The 17,199-nt window shown below is 43.2% G+C and overlaps 1 protein-coding gene across 1 annotated transcript in view; it reads right to left on the bottom strand.

Annotated features, from left to right (window-relative positions):
* LOC136867270 (cytochrome P450 6j1) overlaps positions 1-17,199 on the bottom strand; it is a 91,283-nt gene that overhangs the window by 61,134 nt on the left and 12,950 nt on the right. The window contains exons 4-5 of the mRNA XM_067144419.2: positions 11,843-11,976; positions 2,802-3,009 (exon numbers count right to left, since the gene is read on the bottom strand). Coding sequence (XP_067000520.2) covers positions 2,802-3,009; positions 11,843-11,976 — 342 coding nt within the window. The remainder of the gene's footprint in view (positions 1-2,801; positions 3,010-11,842; positions 11,977-17,199) is intronic.

Below are 17,199 nucleotides of genomic sequence, written 5' to 3'. Positions count from 1 at the left end.
CAATTGTTCTTTACCGACGAAATATTACAAGAAATCGTAAGATGCACAAATCGCTCTATATACCCTTGTGTCATGCAAGTCAAGAAAAGACAAAGTTGTTTTGGTTCTATCTACTTTCCATGAAGACCATTCTGTTGATGACGATTCAGATGGGTCAAAACCTGCAATGATTACCTTCTATAATGACAAGAAGTCGGGCGTTGATAAGGTGGATGAAATGAAATGCACTTATTCCATGGCAAGATCATCACGACGTCATGACTTCTTCCGTGCGATATACATCAATTAATAGAATGTAACGATTACAATTTTATTCCAAGAAGTAAATTAATAACCAATTATTGTTAATTTACAATTAGTTTTGCTAAGTGCTATGATTTGCAATGATAACTTCTAAGTTATCCTAAAGGACTGAAATGTTCTTGTAAATGTAGATTATGGCATATAAATGTATCAATATAAATAAAATCAAAATAAAGTAATTACGATGTAATACGCATTGACAAAAGAGGAAAATAAAGAATTCTTGGAAAAAGAAATGAAATGAAAGGAATGGGAGCTTACAAACAATCGCGGACTGTCAGTCCGCGCGCGTGTAGTGGTGTTACAACAGAGCGCGCGTGTAACGGAGGGTTAATATTCACTAAACTGACAATAACCTCAACAAATGCACCTGTTAAATAGGGAATAGAATTGTACAACTAGCCTAGCCGCTGATTAACTTACAAAAAAACTAACAATGAAAATTATATTCAGGAAACAAACACTTAAATTATTACATAAACCAGTAACAACTAACGCAGCTAACACAGTACCTCTCCAAATAATATCACAAAAGCGACTGAGAGCATGCCAACTCACGTGACGACACATTCCTTAAATGTGGCATCTCTGTTATCGTTGCCATAGCAACAGATCATTTTCGAGCAGCGTTAGTCAAATTTTTCTCGCCGGTGGCGCTAAACGTCAGACTTCAGCTCTCGTGGGCCCAACTATAAATCAGTGTGTTATTTTGGATGAATGGCAACAATGTCGGCTCTTCTATTCGACGCCGTAGAAGAAACACAGTGAACTTCTTCATAAACTTGCCAATTCATCTCCCTTAATGCTGAAGCTAGAGCTGATCTAACCCTGTGATGGCGATTGTTCCCTTGCAACGCTCCCTTGGGACAGATACCAAGTACGTGTCCTGAGTTTTAGCCTCGTGTCGGTATATTTTATGGCACGTAAATTAACTCCTGCGGGACAAATTTCCGGCACCTTGGCCATCTCCGAAAACCATAAAAGTAGATAGTGGAACGTGAAACCAATAACATTTATTAGTATAAAAATAAGTTTACAAGGCGTTTGTCATCTGCAAAGTGATGCTGGACTGACTGCAATTGTACCGGAGCTTTGCTTGTATTTCAGTTGGTATTTTTGAATCGATTAGTAGCGCTATGCACTACCATCCTGTTGGCAAAAGCAAATTAAAGATGGAAGGTCGATTCAAATAGCGGTCAAAGTAGGAATTTCATGCTGTGAAAATTCATCATCAGTTGGGGGAAGTCTATGGTAAAAGTGTGATCAAGTGTGGCAAAATGGTACTCTGAATTTCGGTGCGAAATTTTGGAATATGCACCGTATAGTCCTGAAGTGATTTTCATCTCCTTCCGGCTTTAAAAGAACATCTTGCTGACAGAACAGCGATGAAACGCTGCCTCAAATGTTATAACACCACATTTTACGAGAGTGGCTTCGAGAGATTTGTCCCGTTGTTAGATAAAAGCCTCATTCGCCACAAAACCTATGTGTTAACTGAAGGACACAGTGGCAGAGCTCGATAGCTGCAGTCGCTTAAGTGCGGCCAATATCCAGTATTCGGGAGATAGTAGGTTCGAACCCCACTGTCGGCAGCCCTGAAAATGGTTTTCCGTGGTTTCCCATTTTCACACCAGGCAAATGCTGGGGCTGTACCTTAATTAAGGCCACGGCCGCTTCCTTCCCATTCCTACCCTTTCCTATCCCATCGTCGCCATAAGACCTATCTGTGTCGGTGCGACGTAAAGCAACTAGCAAAAAAAAAAAAAAAAAAAAAAAGACACAGTGCTCAGTGTGTTATGTATAAACTTATATTATTTTATTAAACTCGTTTAATATTAAGGGGCTGCCTGGCCGAGGCGGTAAAGGCGTGCTCGGTTCGCCCGGAAGGACGTGGGTTCGAATCCCCGTCAGGAAGTCGTAAAATTTAAGAAACGAGATTTCCACTTCCGGAGGTGCATATGGCCCTGAGGTTCACTCAGCCTACACCAAAAATGAGTACCAGATTAATTCCTGGGGGCAAAGGCGCCCAGGCGTAGAGCTAACCACTCTACCCCATTACGTGCCGCGGTTAACAATGGTGGAAGCCTTTACCTTCCACTCCTCCAAGGGCCTTCATGGCCTGTACGGAGGTGTCTTTCTATTTTGTCGTTTAATATTAAGACATGTATTTTATAAACGCTCTTTCGGGATATGCCTCGTACAAACGCGTACTCCCACCCCCCTGTCGGAATTTACTTGATATTGCGTTATACCGTAAGCTGAGTGAACCCCAGAGTTATGGGACTATCTACAAGTAAAATCTCGTTCTCGAATTTTTAATCTTCTAACAGAGAGTCAATCCCATGTCCTTCCAGGTGAAATCAAACACACCTTTCCAACTTCGGCTAGCTATAACTCCTAAATAGGGGAACGATTATTCAAACCAGTACAGTGTCTAAAAACTCAAAAGTAGACGAGTGGAGCATTTAAGGGGAAGATTATTTAGTCAATAACTTTACCTAGCTTTGAGAAATTTGTTGGTCCACGGAAAAATAAGTGTGATGAAGTATTGGAAGTTCTTCTTGAATTGTGATGTTAGAATGCTTCTTCTCATTCTCTGCATGTCGGCATCCTGGTTCTTGAAACTCTGTCCTGAGATTCCAAATACGCAAGTATCCACGACGTCAGTGGTGAATTTACAGGCCAACTCCTTCACTTCAATTCCATCTGAAAAAAGTGCATTTTTAAGCATATTTTAGAATTATCAATAACATCAGAAATCAGTTCAAATACAAGTCATGCCAGATAGTTTTAGTCTATTTATTTTACACACTTAGGAGTACTTCTAATCAGGAATCAGATTTTTAAATCGTTAAAGGTAGTTGGAAGTAAAAATAGACTACATTAGGCTAGACTAGAATGAAAACAATATATCCCTCTCCTTGGATGACCAGAGGCTGAGGAGAAAGAACGAACGAATCAAGGCCGTTACCAGGAGGGTGGGTTAAGGATGGGGGGGGGGGAGTTCAAACCCCCTCCGAAATAAAAGTGAACTTGAAAAATTTAAACAGCATATAAGAATTTTGAAATAACCTACAATAAGTCACAGAAATATTATTTTAAAAAAGCAGCTGCAACATAAACTAGTAAATTTAACCTATAAAATATGTGCCATCTTAAAATGTTTCTCTATGAATATAGTTAACAAATTTACTGAAAACATAAAAGGAAATTTTAATATTGGTGAGATACACGGATTGCTTGCTCTTAACGCTCTTAGTACACTGCACCAGGAAATCGATGTCGATAAAAGTATAGAAATATTTTCATGTCATCGAACCGCTAGAAGATTTTAAAAAATAATAAAACCTCTGAATATTTTTAATACATTGAAACATATGCCTGTGCTGGCAGGACTACGTCTTCCGGTATAGTCCAGAGCAATTTTATTACTTTCATTGGCCTGTCTCTGTCTTACCCTTGGCTTTGACAATATGAAAGTGACTGAGGTATGAGCGATGTTAGTAATACCATTCCTTATGCACTCAGACCCTGCTATGAATGGTGTGAACATGTTGCTCATAGAGTCGGTTGGTGCATGCATATCAGAGGGCTTGGCAGACTGATATGTAATAGCAACTTCTGGCCGGGTGAAGAAAGCAACGGGAAACTTCCTCCCTCCTCATTTCCCTAGTACGCTTCTTCAGTGATGCCTAGGATATCTATGAGAGCTGATGGCGGAGCTGTTGAGGATCCAACCAGCCTTCGGTCTGAGGACTGAACATACATGAACAGTGAAGCATATTGTTACCCCCATTTTTGAACAAATATTTGTGTCGCACTGCACGCACGTGTTAAAGCGTATTCTTCCTACCAGACCGCTATGAATTTATTTTTCTACTTCACCCGTTGAGTTGTAAATCTACCGCTCTAAAACTCAGACTTTTCTTTCTGTAAATTATATTTGAAAGTGTTTTTTTTTTTACTATAGTGTTATGTTTTCGGTAGCCTAACCCCTCCGGAAAAATCCTGGATTCGGCCTTGGAACGAATGAACAAAACGTTTTCATTCCGCACCCTGAGGGGTGAAGTGGACGACTCTGAGGTAAAATATGTTGAACATAACAATATGATGGATGATCAAATAAATATATTCTGGTAACTATGTTGATAAAAAAGAAACTCGTATTCCTGATATATATGGAAGAGAATAAACAGTCATAAATATATTCCGTATACTGTTAACAAGTAGATAAAGATACTAATACGTGAGCGAGAATCACATAGCCCAACATACATTTATTTGTTGTAAATACAACGTATTATTCATAACGTTATACTGTCTGCGATATCACCTCATAATCAATGCTGATAACATGACAGTGTCCGTTAAGGTTATCAATCAATCAATCAATCAATCAATCAATCAATCAATCAATCAATCAATCAATCAATCCAGTTCCGCATGTATTGGTCTGGAATGAAACCACAGCCACGCCTCCTGTCCACTTTCGTGGTGTAACTGTCAGCACTATTAACTGCCGTCATCTGAAGCCCGTGTTCGTTTCCCGGCACTGCCACATATTTAGGTTTGACAAGAGGACTTTTATGTGGTTAAAATGTACCTGCAACTCACCTTCACTGGCAGTTACCCTGAAGAAAAGCTGCACCCTCTCGGGGAATACAATGACATGGGCTTTCTTTATCCTTTCAGCCAACACCTCCCCCCCTTCCGATCCCCTACACAAGACAATGCCATAAGTGGTCTTATGTTGACCTATATTAACGATCACCTATAATGTGACTAAATACATGATAAGAACACAATGCTGGTGGCATTTTAATGATGATTCACTATTAAAATAATATAAGACGTAGGCCTACTGAAAAATATTCCGTGGGAGTTTTGATAAGTAATGCAATTCACTAAAGTGGTCGTGTCTACGTTTGGAACATTCGAGGTCACGTGGTAGACACTATCAGTCTCTAATAGTTCTTTAACAAGTCTTTAAATTAATATGAGACGATGTGTAACTATAACTGCATCATAATTGAAACTCTAATATGTATAAAGTATAAAGGCGTACCGAAGAACATCCAACAATCTTAAACAACGAATTGAACATCCCTTGCGACCTTTCCTGATGCTAAACAAGCAATCAAGGGAAAGAAATGTGAGTGGGACAAATAAGGGACTGTTCCACTAGGTTTTCGTAAGTATATGGCGCAATATAGCCTAAGCCTGACTTTGTGTTATCTGACTGGTAGCCTAGCGACACGGATGGCTAATTATACAGTGCAATTCAGCAGCCCCTTCCAATATCGTTTCCTGCAGCCAAACTAACGTGCACATGGATACAGGGGTGCTATTCCCCTGCAGGCGTACTGTATGGTACTAATATTCAGTAAGCAAGTTTTCCAAACGATTCTGAACCCTAGCGAAATGTTATATCATCCGTTTGCAAAACATGATGCCTTGAAATCATGTAGCATCGTCCTTTAACCATATAACTATGTTAATGTGTCGTGCCTCGTGACCGGGTGTAACGAAGAAGAGAATCAATGCATAAAACTAAGTAACAGCGCAGTAACTAATTAAACACCGAATCGGATGGCGTATGACCTCTGATCTCATTGCACTACCGGCAGGTTTTCCGCAGTATATCGTAGCGGATGTGGTTAGGCGTTCGCCCAGGAATCGACGGAATGTGCCAGCGGCGGTTCGAATCCTGCGTCGTTCAAATAATTTTGCATCGGTGTGATATTCGAATACGTAAACACAGGCCCACGTTTGCCACATTCAAACAGTAGAATGACGCTGTTATACATATTGTGCCCTGCGCATACTCCGGTGGTTAGGGCCTGAATGTACTGTAATCTCTGCTGTCATTCGGCACGTTTTCCACAGAGATATACGTTGACATGCTCCTCATTCATGGGGAAGCAAGATAAAACGCGTGCGAGGCACTACGTCTGTACCAGGAACGGTATCCCGACAGGCGATACCGGGCTGCTAGGACATTCCGCCGTGTTGAAAGACACCTATAGACAACAGGCGTGATATCAAACCAGCCACCATTCGCGATAGGCCCGTTACATCGGGTGAAACAGAGGAGGCCGTTCTGGAGGCAGCTCGTAATAATCCACAGATCAGTACAAGGGCGATTGCACGACAGGTGAACACTAGCCAGCCGTCCGTCTGTTGAATACTGCATGAACATAAATTTCACCCATACCATCTTGAGCTGCACCAAGAGCTCCATGGGCGGGATTTCGAAACTCGAAAGGAGTTCTATCGCTGGTTATTAGGCAGGCTGGATAATGATGCAACATTCATATCGCATATCTTGTTCTCGCACGAATCGCGCTTCCACAATAATGAGAACGTCAATCGCCACAACATGCGCTATTGGAGTCCGGACAATCCTCACTGGGTGTGACAGGCAGCCCATCAAGTACGATAGGGAGTGAATGTTTGGTGTGGAATCTTGGGGGACCGCCTGATTGGACCTTATTTTTTTCGAGGGCCATTGGACGGGCCCAACTACCTGCACTTTCTGTGTCAGGAACTCTCATTTCTGCTGGAGGATGAGCCCTTGCACGATCGTTTGACGATGTGGTTCCAACACGATGGAACTCCACCACATTCGACTTTGCCGGTTCGTAACCATCTGTACGAGGAACTGCCAGGGAAATGGATATGGCGAGAAAGCCCTGTTTCTTGGCCCACCAGATCACCGGATTTAACACCTTTAGACATTTGAAGAACGTCGTTTACTTTCAAGGGCCGGAAAACTCCGACCAGCTCCGGCAACTCATCACGGAGGCCTGCCGAGCAATTACACCTGGAATGCTTCAGCGCGCAAGACGGCCTATTGGACACCGGGCCCTAATTTGCATAAACCAAAACGGTCATCACATCGAGCACTTGCTACGATAAAACAGGGCAGTTGTGTTCCTATTATTTCCGGTCTGTATGTGCCCGGCCTGATAACTAATCGGCCCTTCTTAGGGCCACAGACTCATTCATTCACACACAGTTTGCATGAAAGCGAGTATTGAACTTACATTGCGTGCGGTACGTACTAAATAAATATATATTTAAATAATTTGTAATCTTCGCCGCGGACTCGAACCTCCCACCCGACATGCAAGCCCGCTCCGCCACGCTACCAATTACATTACGGTTGCGTACGGTACACTGGAGAGCTTATAGCAAGTCACAATATCAATTTAGTGTTTCGCCGGCGTTTCAGGTTCATATGATCTAGAAGGCACACGCATGTCTTCCGGTGTTTAATACGAATATAACTTTGCGGCGTTCTATCATGGTGAGGAGGTAAATATCAAGATATCCCATTGTGTTGTCTCAGCATACCAGCAGGGGAGATGTTTTCAAGACGGAGTGGTTATTGTGGGTTGCATAAAACTACAATGCAAGGGGAGGCTGAATCACGCTGTATAGTCCAAGCATGCGCGAACGGTATTACTCCGTATCATTCCGTACCAGTCGGCACATGCACTCATTTTAATCGTATGATTCCATGCTGCTGAATTTCTTCTTCTTCTTTTTTATCTGTTTCCTTTCCAGGGTCGGTTTTTCCCTCGAAATCAGCGACATCCCACCTTCACCACCTCAAGGCAGTGTCCTGGAGCTCCAGACTCTGGGTCGGGAGATAGAACTCGGGAGGATGACCAAAACCTCGCCCAGGCGGCATCACCTGCTATGCGGAACAGGGGCCTTGCGGGAGATGAGAAGATTGGAAGGGATAGACAAGGAAGTGGGAAGGAAGCGGCTGTGGCCTTTAGTTGGGTACCATCCCGGCATTTTCCTGGAGGAGAAGTGGGAAACAACGGAAAACCACTTTCAGGATGGCTGAGGTGGGAATCGAAACCACCTCTACTCAGTTGACCTCCCGAGGCTGAGTGGACCCCGTTCCAGCCCTCGTACCACTTTTCAAATTTCGTAGCAGAGTCGGGAATCGAACCCGGGCCTCCGGGGGTGGCAGCTAATCACACTAACCACTACACCACAGAGGTGGACGCTGCTGAATATCCGAAGTTGAAATCTGAGAAGAGTTATGATGGTAAAGTTCAGTCGTATTCGAATTCCTCTTTCCAATGACACCAGACAGATATGGCAATGTTTCAAACATTTGGTAAGTTTCGAAATTTTATACACCATGTTACTTCTGACCTAACAGTCCTAAGTTTACCGCAATAGTATCGTTATGTCTGGCGTACGATTTCTATTCAAGGATACACACATTGCAGGTCGGAATTCACATTTCGATCACTGCATAACTTTATCCCTAGAGGAACCGTTGTGATACGTTAAATCAGGGCCTCTCAAACGCCCAAAATCTCACGCGTGCAGATCGAGGCGCAAGAGCTCCGTGCACTGTGCATCGGTGCCGCTCGGCATGGCTCGGATCAACGCTTCGTCTCTGGGCTACTCGGCTAAGCTGGGCTATACTCGGCTTAACTCAGCACGGATTTGGAGTGCTACGGCGCAAGAGGGGCAGAGGGAGACAGGCGGAGCGAGCGAGACAGGCGTGGGGAAAGAGAGAGACAGCGCTATTGCTCCAAATGGAGGAGTGGGGGGGAGGGGGTCTGCACTCTGGTCAACCAAGCCAAGTCGTCTTTTGCACCGTGCACAGTCCACGCACCAAGCGCATGCACCCTGAGAGGCCCTGCGTTAAATTATAACCACGGGTGTGTGGCATTTCCGGTTTCTTTCTTCTTTTGCCACTTCTTTAACAACGCACCAACACATTGAAGGCAATAGAAGGATGGGAAAGAAATACTGTACGATGGGAAGGTAGCGGCCGTGACCTTAATAAGGTTTACCTGGAGTGAAAATGGAAAATACAGAAAACCATCTTCAGAACTTCTGACGGTCGTATTTAAACCCACTATCCCTCGAATGGACTCTCACACTTGCGCGACCCTAACCGCACGGCCAACTCGCTGAGTACTTTCGAATTCAATAAAATTATTTACACTGAGGTGTGGTGTAGTGGTTAGTGTGATTAGCTGCCATCCCCGGAGGCCCGGGTTCGATTCCCGGCTCTGCCACGAAATTTGAAAAGTGGTATGAGAGCTGGAACGGGGTCCACTCAGTCTCGGGAGGTCAACTGAGTAGAGGTGGGTTCGATTCCCACCTCAGCCATCCTGGAAGTGGTTTTCCGTGGTTTCCCACTTCTCCTCCAGGCAAATGCTGGGATGGTACCTAACTTAAGGCCACGGCCGCTTCCTTCCCTCTTCCATGTCTATCCCTTCCCATCTTCCCATTCCCCGCAAGGCCCCTGTTCAGTATAGCAGGTGAGGCCGCCTGGGCGAGGTACTGGTCATCCTCCCAAGTTGTATCCCCGACCCAGAGTCTGAAGCTTCAGAACACTGCCCTTGAGGCGGTACAGGTGGGATCCCTCGCTGAGTCTGAGGGAAAAATCGACCCTGGAGGGAAAACAGGTAAAGAAAAAGAAAAGCTGGGATCGAACTACAGCCACTTTGATGATATTTTTTTGCTAGGGGCTTTACGTCGCACCGACACAGATAGGTCTTATGGCGACGATGGGATAGGAAAGGCCTAGGAGTTGGAAGGAAGCGGCCGTGGCCTTAATTAAGGTACAGCCCCAGCATTTGCCTGGTGTGAAAATGGGAAACCACGGAAAACCATCTTCAGGGCTGCCGATAGTGGGATTCGAACCTACTATCTCCCGGATGCCAGCTCACACTTTGATGATAAACGACGATGTTACTGCCGGGACTTGCTTAAGTGTTCTCTGAGATATACCTGAATGAATAATCAGTGAAAACACAGGCCTTATTCGAGCGAGTAAAAATATTGCACGATGAAAGGTATAATATGTGTGATACCGATGAGTCCAAGAACGCTGCTACATCTATTCTTAACCAAAATCATCTTTACGTTGACATTGTACGACCGATAATAAGAGGTACTGGTATTTCACATGATGTTGAATGTAATAGCCAAGCATGGTGGACGAATGTGTTGTTTATTGATGAGGGTCGGCGGGAAGTACGGAGATGAAGATAAAACGATCGCCATGCCAACGTTAACGAAAACATGTTTCATAAAGAGCAATCACTTTCAATGCAGGTTTCGTGGGTTACAATGAATATGAAAGAGGAGTGCATCAAAAGCAGAGTAAAAATTGTAACCAAACCAAACCCCATGGCACTACAGCCCTTGAAGGGCCTTGGCCTACCAAGCGACCGCTGCTCACCCCGAAGGCCTGCAGATTACGAGGTGTCGTGTGGTCAACACGACTAATCCTTTCGGCCGTTATTCTTGGCTTTCTAGACCGGGGCCGCTATCTCACCGTCAGATAGCTCCTCAATTCTAATCACGTAGGCTGAGTGGATCTCGAACCAGCCCTCAGGTCCAGGTAAAAATCCCTGACCTGGCCGGGAATCGAACCCGGGTTCTCCGGGTAAAAGGAAGACATGCTACCCCTACACCACGCGGCTGGCAAAAAAATTGTTACACGCATTCTATTCAGATTAGACATAATTAGTATGGCTTGAAATAAATACATTTCTGATCAAAAAATCATCGGTGGTTTAATATTACCAACTCAATGTGCACTTTTACCCACATCCGTAAATTTATGTTTCTTCAAAATGTTTTATAACATACGAACGTCCCAGCAAAGGAATCATTTCATTATTTGTTTACGTCACACCGACAAAGACAGTTTTTATAGCGATGAAATGAAATGGCTTTTAGTGCCGGGAGTGTCCGAAGACATGTTCGGCTCGCCAGTTGGAGGTCTTTGGATTTGACTCCCGTAGACGACCTGCGCACCATGATGATGATCATGAAATGATGATGTAGACGACACATACACCCAACCCCTGTGCCAGTGAATTTAACCAATGATGGGTAAAATTCTTGAACCTGCCGGGAATCGAACCCAGGACCCCTGTGACAAAAGGCCAGCACGCTAACCATTTAGCCACGGAGCCGCACTTTATATCGATGATGGCATAAGACATGTCTAGGATTGGGAAAGAGGCAACCGTGGCCGTAATTGACGCTCAGCTCTAGCATTTACCTTGTGGGTTCGAACCCGCTATTTCCCGAATGCAAGCTCACAGCCACGTCAAACAGTCACAACTGATCTGCATTTAGGGCAGTCGCTCAGGTGGCAGATTCCCTATTTGTTATTTTCCTAACCTTTTCTTAAATGATTGCAAAGAAATTGGAAATTTATTGAACATCTCCCTTGGTAAGTTATTCCAATCCCTAACTCCCCTTTCTGTAAACGAATATTTGCCCCAATTTGTCCTCTTGAATTCCAGTTTTATCTTCATATTGTGATTTTTCCTACTTTTAAATACACCACTCAAACGTATTCCTCTACTGATGTCATTCCACGTCATCTCTCCACTGACAGCTCGGAACATACCACTTAATAGAGCAGCTCGTCTCCTTTCTCCCAAGTATTCCCAGCCCAAACAATGAAAACTCACTCGGTAAAGGGTAAATTCACATCAACTTATGCTGCTACAGTGGTATCACAGTGAAAATTTACCTGGTCTGCTAGATGGTGCTACGTCTTGTACGTATTTCAGCATGTCCGTTGCAACTTCTTGAATGAGCGATAACAAAGGTCTCATTTTTCCACTCATAAAGGAAGGTGTCAGCTGTGAGCGCATCTTCTCCCACCTACAACATGGGAGCACAAAAGATTATCGCCAGAACCTTCCTAGGAGAAGCTATGTAACTTGTAGTGTTTTTTAATTACTAAGAACTTCGGCGACGATATGAGAGTACTCAATTGGTTACTATTAACTCTTACCGTATAAAGAGTCCTTTGAAGATGTTTAAGCAGTTTATAGTAATAATAATGTTTGAGGAACGTTGAAGAGTGACTATTATAGAACAATGCCATGCTGAAGATTGATTTAGAAGAACAATACTATAATTGTTGTGGAAGAACAATATCATACTGATGGTTGTTGTGGAAAAGCTATCTCGAAATACACACATATAAACATTCATACATGCTTCGCCTTTGTCACGTAAGTTGTAAACACACAAGTCCGTGGTAATCTTATCGCTGCAGGGTACATCGAGCAGATACTTCTAAAGCATGTGTTGGCTGCTGCATATGGTGTTGGCCCTGAAATTGTACTCATGCACGCCAATTCCTGGACTCATGCAGTGCGCATCACCAGAACTGTCTTGAGAGAACTGGATATTCTATTTAAGTCACTATCGACATCTGCCAAGAAATTTGTTCTATGAGTTAATATTCCTATTTTACCTTAAACGAGGTTGAGTACTTTCATGTGACAGTAGCTCCCTGTATTTTGCACTTACCAAGTAACAGAGACAGGGAGTGCTGTATTAAGCTTATCGAACTTTTAATGAAGGGCCTAACTTTTGATCGGCCCGTGGTGTAGGAGTAGCATGCCAGCCTCTTACCCGGAGGCCTGGGGTTCTATTCCCACCTAGGTCAGGGAATTTTACTTGGATTTGCGAGCTGATTCGAGGTAAACTCAGCCTACGTAATTACAATATTGAAGAGTTATTGACTGTGAGATAGCGGTGGCGGTCTAGAAACGCAAGAATACCGATCGAGAGGATTCATCGTACCGAACACACGATACCTCGTAATCTGAAAGTCTTCGGGCTGAGCAGCGGTCGCTTGGTAGACCAAGGCCCTTCTAGGCTATTCCACCATGGGGTTTGGCTAAACTTTTGATACACCTAAAAGTACTAAACGCTGTTATTCAAACACACATACAATCTATGTATCTTACCTACACACAGCAGGAAACCAAAATACAAAGTAAAGGAACACACATTAGTCACAATTGTTGAGGATTGTTGAGAAGTGTGAAAACCAGTATGTTGCTCTAAAAGTGTTTTAAAAGAGGAACAGGAATGGTAAAAATCCACTTTATTAAATAAGAGCAAGAGAGTTTAAGAAGGAGGCGAAGTTTAGAAATGTCTGTCTGTTGGGTCATCAGCCCAGAGGCCGGTTGGATCCTCAAATAGCACCACCAAAGGCTATGCTAGTTATAGGGAAACTGCAAAAACCAATGGCAGAGCCCAAATGAGGCGTAATAGGCAAGATGAGGAGTGAGGTAGTTTGCCATTGCTTTCCTCACTGGATCAGAAGGTGCTACTGCAGCACGACTGATCCTATGAGCAACACCTTTCGTAACACTCAGACACTAGTTGTGCTCCAAATGTGATTACTCAGCACCACCCATACCCCAGCAGCTTCCATATTGTCACAGCCATGGATGAGACTGGGACTTCGGTGGAAGCTACACTTTGTTCTGGCCTGTGCCAAGAGACGGATATAAAAATACTGCATCCATCAAGAAATGGCAACAGGCGGAGGTTAGAAATAATAATAATAATAATAATAATAATAATAATAATAATAATAATAATAATAATAATAATAATAATAATAATAATAATAATAAATATCGTTTTTACATCCTATGGTTTCCAGAGAAGTCGAGTGCTGGAATTTTGTCCCGCATGAGTTCTTTTGAGTGCCAGTAAATCTATCGATATGAGACTGACGTATTTGAGCATCTTCATATACCACCGGACTGAGCGGAGATCGAACCGTCCAACTTGAACTCAAAAGGCCAACGCTCTACCACCCGGACCACTCGACCCGGCACAGGTTAGAGTTAGAAATGGTTGTGGAAGTAAGGACAGATTGAAGGAACTGACTAAGGAATTGAATTGAACAAAAAGTCAACCATAGAGAACAGGACGGCAAGAATGATTGGTTGCCACGTGAATTTTAGTGAAAAATAGGAAGGCGTGCATAGGTAATTTAAGGCAGAAACAGGCTCCAGGTAGGACATTGCCGGGATCATCAATGAACAAGGAGGGTATATTATAAGGATTTACAGAAGGCAGAAGTATATAAAGATAGTTGAACATAACGTCCAGGTAGAGGAGATGACTAATACTAGCGAAGTACTGAAAATTACCTATGATAATAAATACGAGTATATTTACTAAAAGGTATAAACATTGAAAGCTAGTAAAAGCAGCTGGAGCTGATGATATTTCTGGAGATAAATTAAAGGCAATGGGTTGGGATACAGTACCATATCTGAAGTACTTATTTAATCACTGCTTGTGTAAAGGAGTTACTATAGTAGCCCCATGGTACAAAGGAAAGGGTGATAAACATAAAGCGAATTATTGCAGACCAGTCAACTTAATATGCGGTGATATATGCTCTGTTAAAACTATTTCTGGTTGTATTAGACTGATTTGATACAAGGCAGTATGTGTTTAGGAAAGGTTATTCCATTGAGGCTTGTAGGAAACCAGCAAGATGTTTTAGATTTCAGAGGACAAATAGTCTGTATCGCTATCGACCTACACAATGCTTTTGAGAGGGGTAGATTATGGGAGACTACTGACGAAAATGAAGGCTTTTGGATTAGGCAAATCTGTAACTGAATGGGTGGCTATATTTCTAGATAACAGAACTCAGATAATTAGAGTAGGTGAAGCATTATCTGATCCTTTAAAGATTAAGACGGGGGGAGGGGGGCTTCTTCAGGGTAGTGTTATTGGACCTTTATGTTTCCTTATGTATATTAATGATATGAGTAAAGAACTGGAATCATAGATAAGACATTTTGTGGATGAGGTTATGATGTGCAGAATAATAAAATAAGTTACAAAATTAGGGATGACTGCAGAAAGACTTTGACCATGTTGTGAAATGGACAGCAGACAATAGTATAATGGTAAACAGGGTGAAACGTCAGGTAAATAATAATGACATTTGGCCACCGAAGAGGCCTCTTTCAAGCTGACGCCGTATAGACGACCTGCGCGTCTATACCTATGATGAATTCTAATGATGAAGGTGGCGCATACACCCAGCCCCCGAACCATCTGAATTAACCAGTGAAGGTTAAAATCCCCGACCCGGTCGGGAATCGAACCCGAGACCCTCTGGACCAAAGGCCAACATGCTAACCATTTAGCCAAGTTTTTAAGTGCGTTGATGAGTCGGTGCCTCACGGGAATCACTGTAATTATCTAGGTGTTATAAGGTAAGATCTTCATGGAGAAAATAACATTAGCGAGGTTGTAAAGATGATGATGATGCTTGTAGTTTAAAGGGACCTAACATCTAGGTCATTGGCTCCAGGATGTAAAGAAAGGTTACAGATACCTTCACATGGTTATGGAGGAATTCAGTGGATGTAATTAAGATGTAAAGGAGAGGGAGTGTAGGTCACAGGTAAGACCCAAAGAGAGTATGGTTCCAGTGTATGAAACCCTCTCTAGGATTACTCGATTAGAGAACTGGAAAGCAGCGCGATTTTTTTCTGGATGATTTCGGACAAAAGAGTAGTGTTTATACGCACTGTATTTTGCAAACTTTCGGCTGGGAAGACTTCAGAATAAGGAGACGATATGCTCGACTAAGCTGATGTCCCGAGATGTCAATGGAGAAATGGCGTGGAATGACATTAGTAGACAAGTACGCTTGGATAGAGTATATAAAAGTAGGAAAGATCATAATATGAAGATAAAGTTGAAAGAGGGTAAATTGGGGCAAACGTTCATTTACAGGAAGAGGGATTAGGAATTGGAATAATTTACCGAGGGAGATGTTCGATAAATTTTCATCATCTTTGGAATAATTTAAGAGAAGACCACCTAAAAAAATTAATACATAATCTGCCACATGGGTGACAGCCCTGAATGTATCAGTGATTGATTTGTGATTGAATGCCTAACGTATCAACATTTATGTTTGCATATTTATCCTATTTACACGACAGATGGATTATGTCCCGTTGAAAATTTGAAATCATAATATCGAATGTTCTCTTGTATACGCGACTGTGAGGTTAGGCCCCTCCAAAATGACGTCTGTGAGGAGGGAAGGTTATCTGACCGTAAAACTGGGCCCAACTTGGCGACTGTGTGGTTAGGCCCCTCTAAAACGGTGGCTGTGACGAGGGTAGGGCATCTGAACGTAAAACTGGGCACAAGATGTCGACTGTGTAATTAAGCCCCTCCAAAATGGTGGCTGTGAGGAGGGAAGGGCATCTGACCGTATGACTGGGCCCAAGATGGCGACTGTGTAGTTAGACTCCTACAAGATGGCGACGGGAGGGGCATCTGACCGTAAAACCAGGCCATGTGAGGATAGGCACCTCCAAGTTGGCGACTGTGAGGAGGGAAGGGCATCTGGCCATAAAACTAGGCCCTGTGAGGTTAGGCCCCTCCAATGCATTGTGAACTGTATGTTAATTCGGTATCGTCTCAAGTCGGTCTAGAAAGCCAAGAGTAACGGCCGAGAGGATTCCTCGTGCTGACCACACGGCACCTCATAATTTTCAGGCCTTCGGGCTGAGCAGCGGTCGCTTCGTAGGCCATGACCCTTCGGGGCTGTTGCGCCATGGGGTTTGCTTTTTATCGCCTCAAATAGAGGTGCATGCAAAGAGTACAGATCAGTTCGGCTCCTTGGTTGATGCTCGGCATAGTGACATTCAGTTCGGAAGGATCCCGAGTTCTGCTTACTGCTTGCTAATGTATTTTAGCCGTAATTTATTAATATTTTTCCTGGAAGTCTTGATGTTTGTCTTAATACACGTTTATTTATATGTACACAACATGCTACACTGTCAATCATCACGTAAACATTGGATTGGCATTGGGAAGGGCATCCGGCCGTAAAACTGAGCCTAGGCCAGATGTGTTCCAGAGGTCGCGCTAGGTACCCTAGCAGGGTGTGGGAAAAATGGTGATAGAAGAAAGAGTATGGATCGACACAACTTATCTTCTCTTATTAATTGAACTAGTAACTTTTAGATAATTCCAGTTAATATTCGTCTTTTGCTAGTTAATTCACACTAACACATACAAGATTCC

Source organism: Anabrus simplex, chromosome 1 (genome assembly GCF_040414725.1).
Source record: "Anabrus simplex isolate iqAnaSimp1 chromosome 1, ASM4041472v1, whole genome shotgun sequence".
Taxonomy (NCBI): domain Eukaryota; kingdom Metazoa; phylum Arthropoda; class Insecta; order Orthoptera; family Tettigoniidae; genus Anabrus; species Anabrus simplex.
The sequence above is the reverse complement of the archived record's forward strand: the minus strand, read 5'-3'. Positions and strand labels throughout refer to the sequence as shown.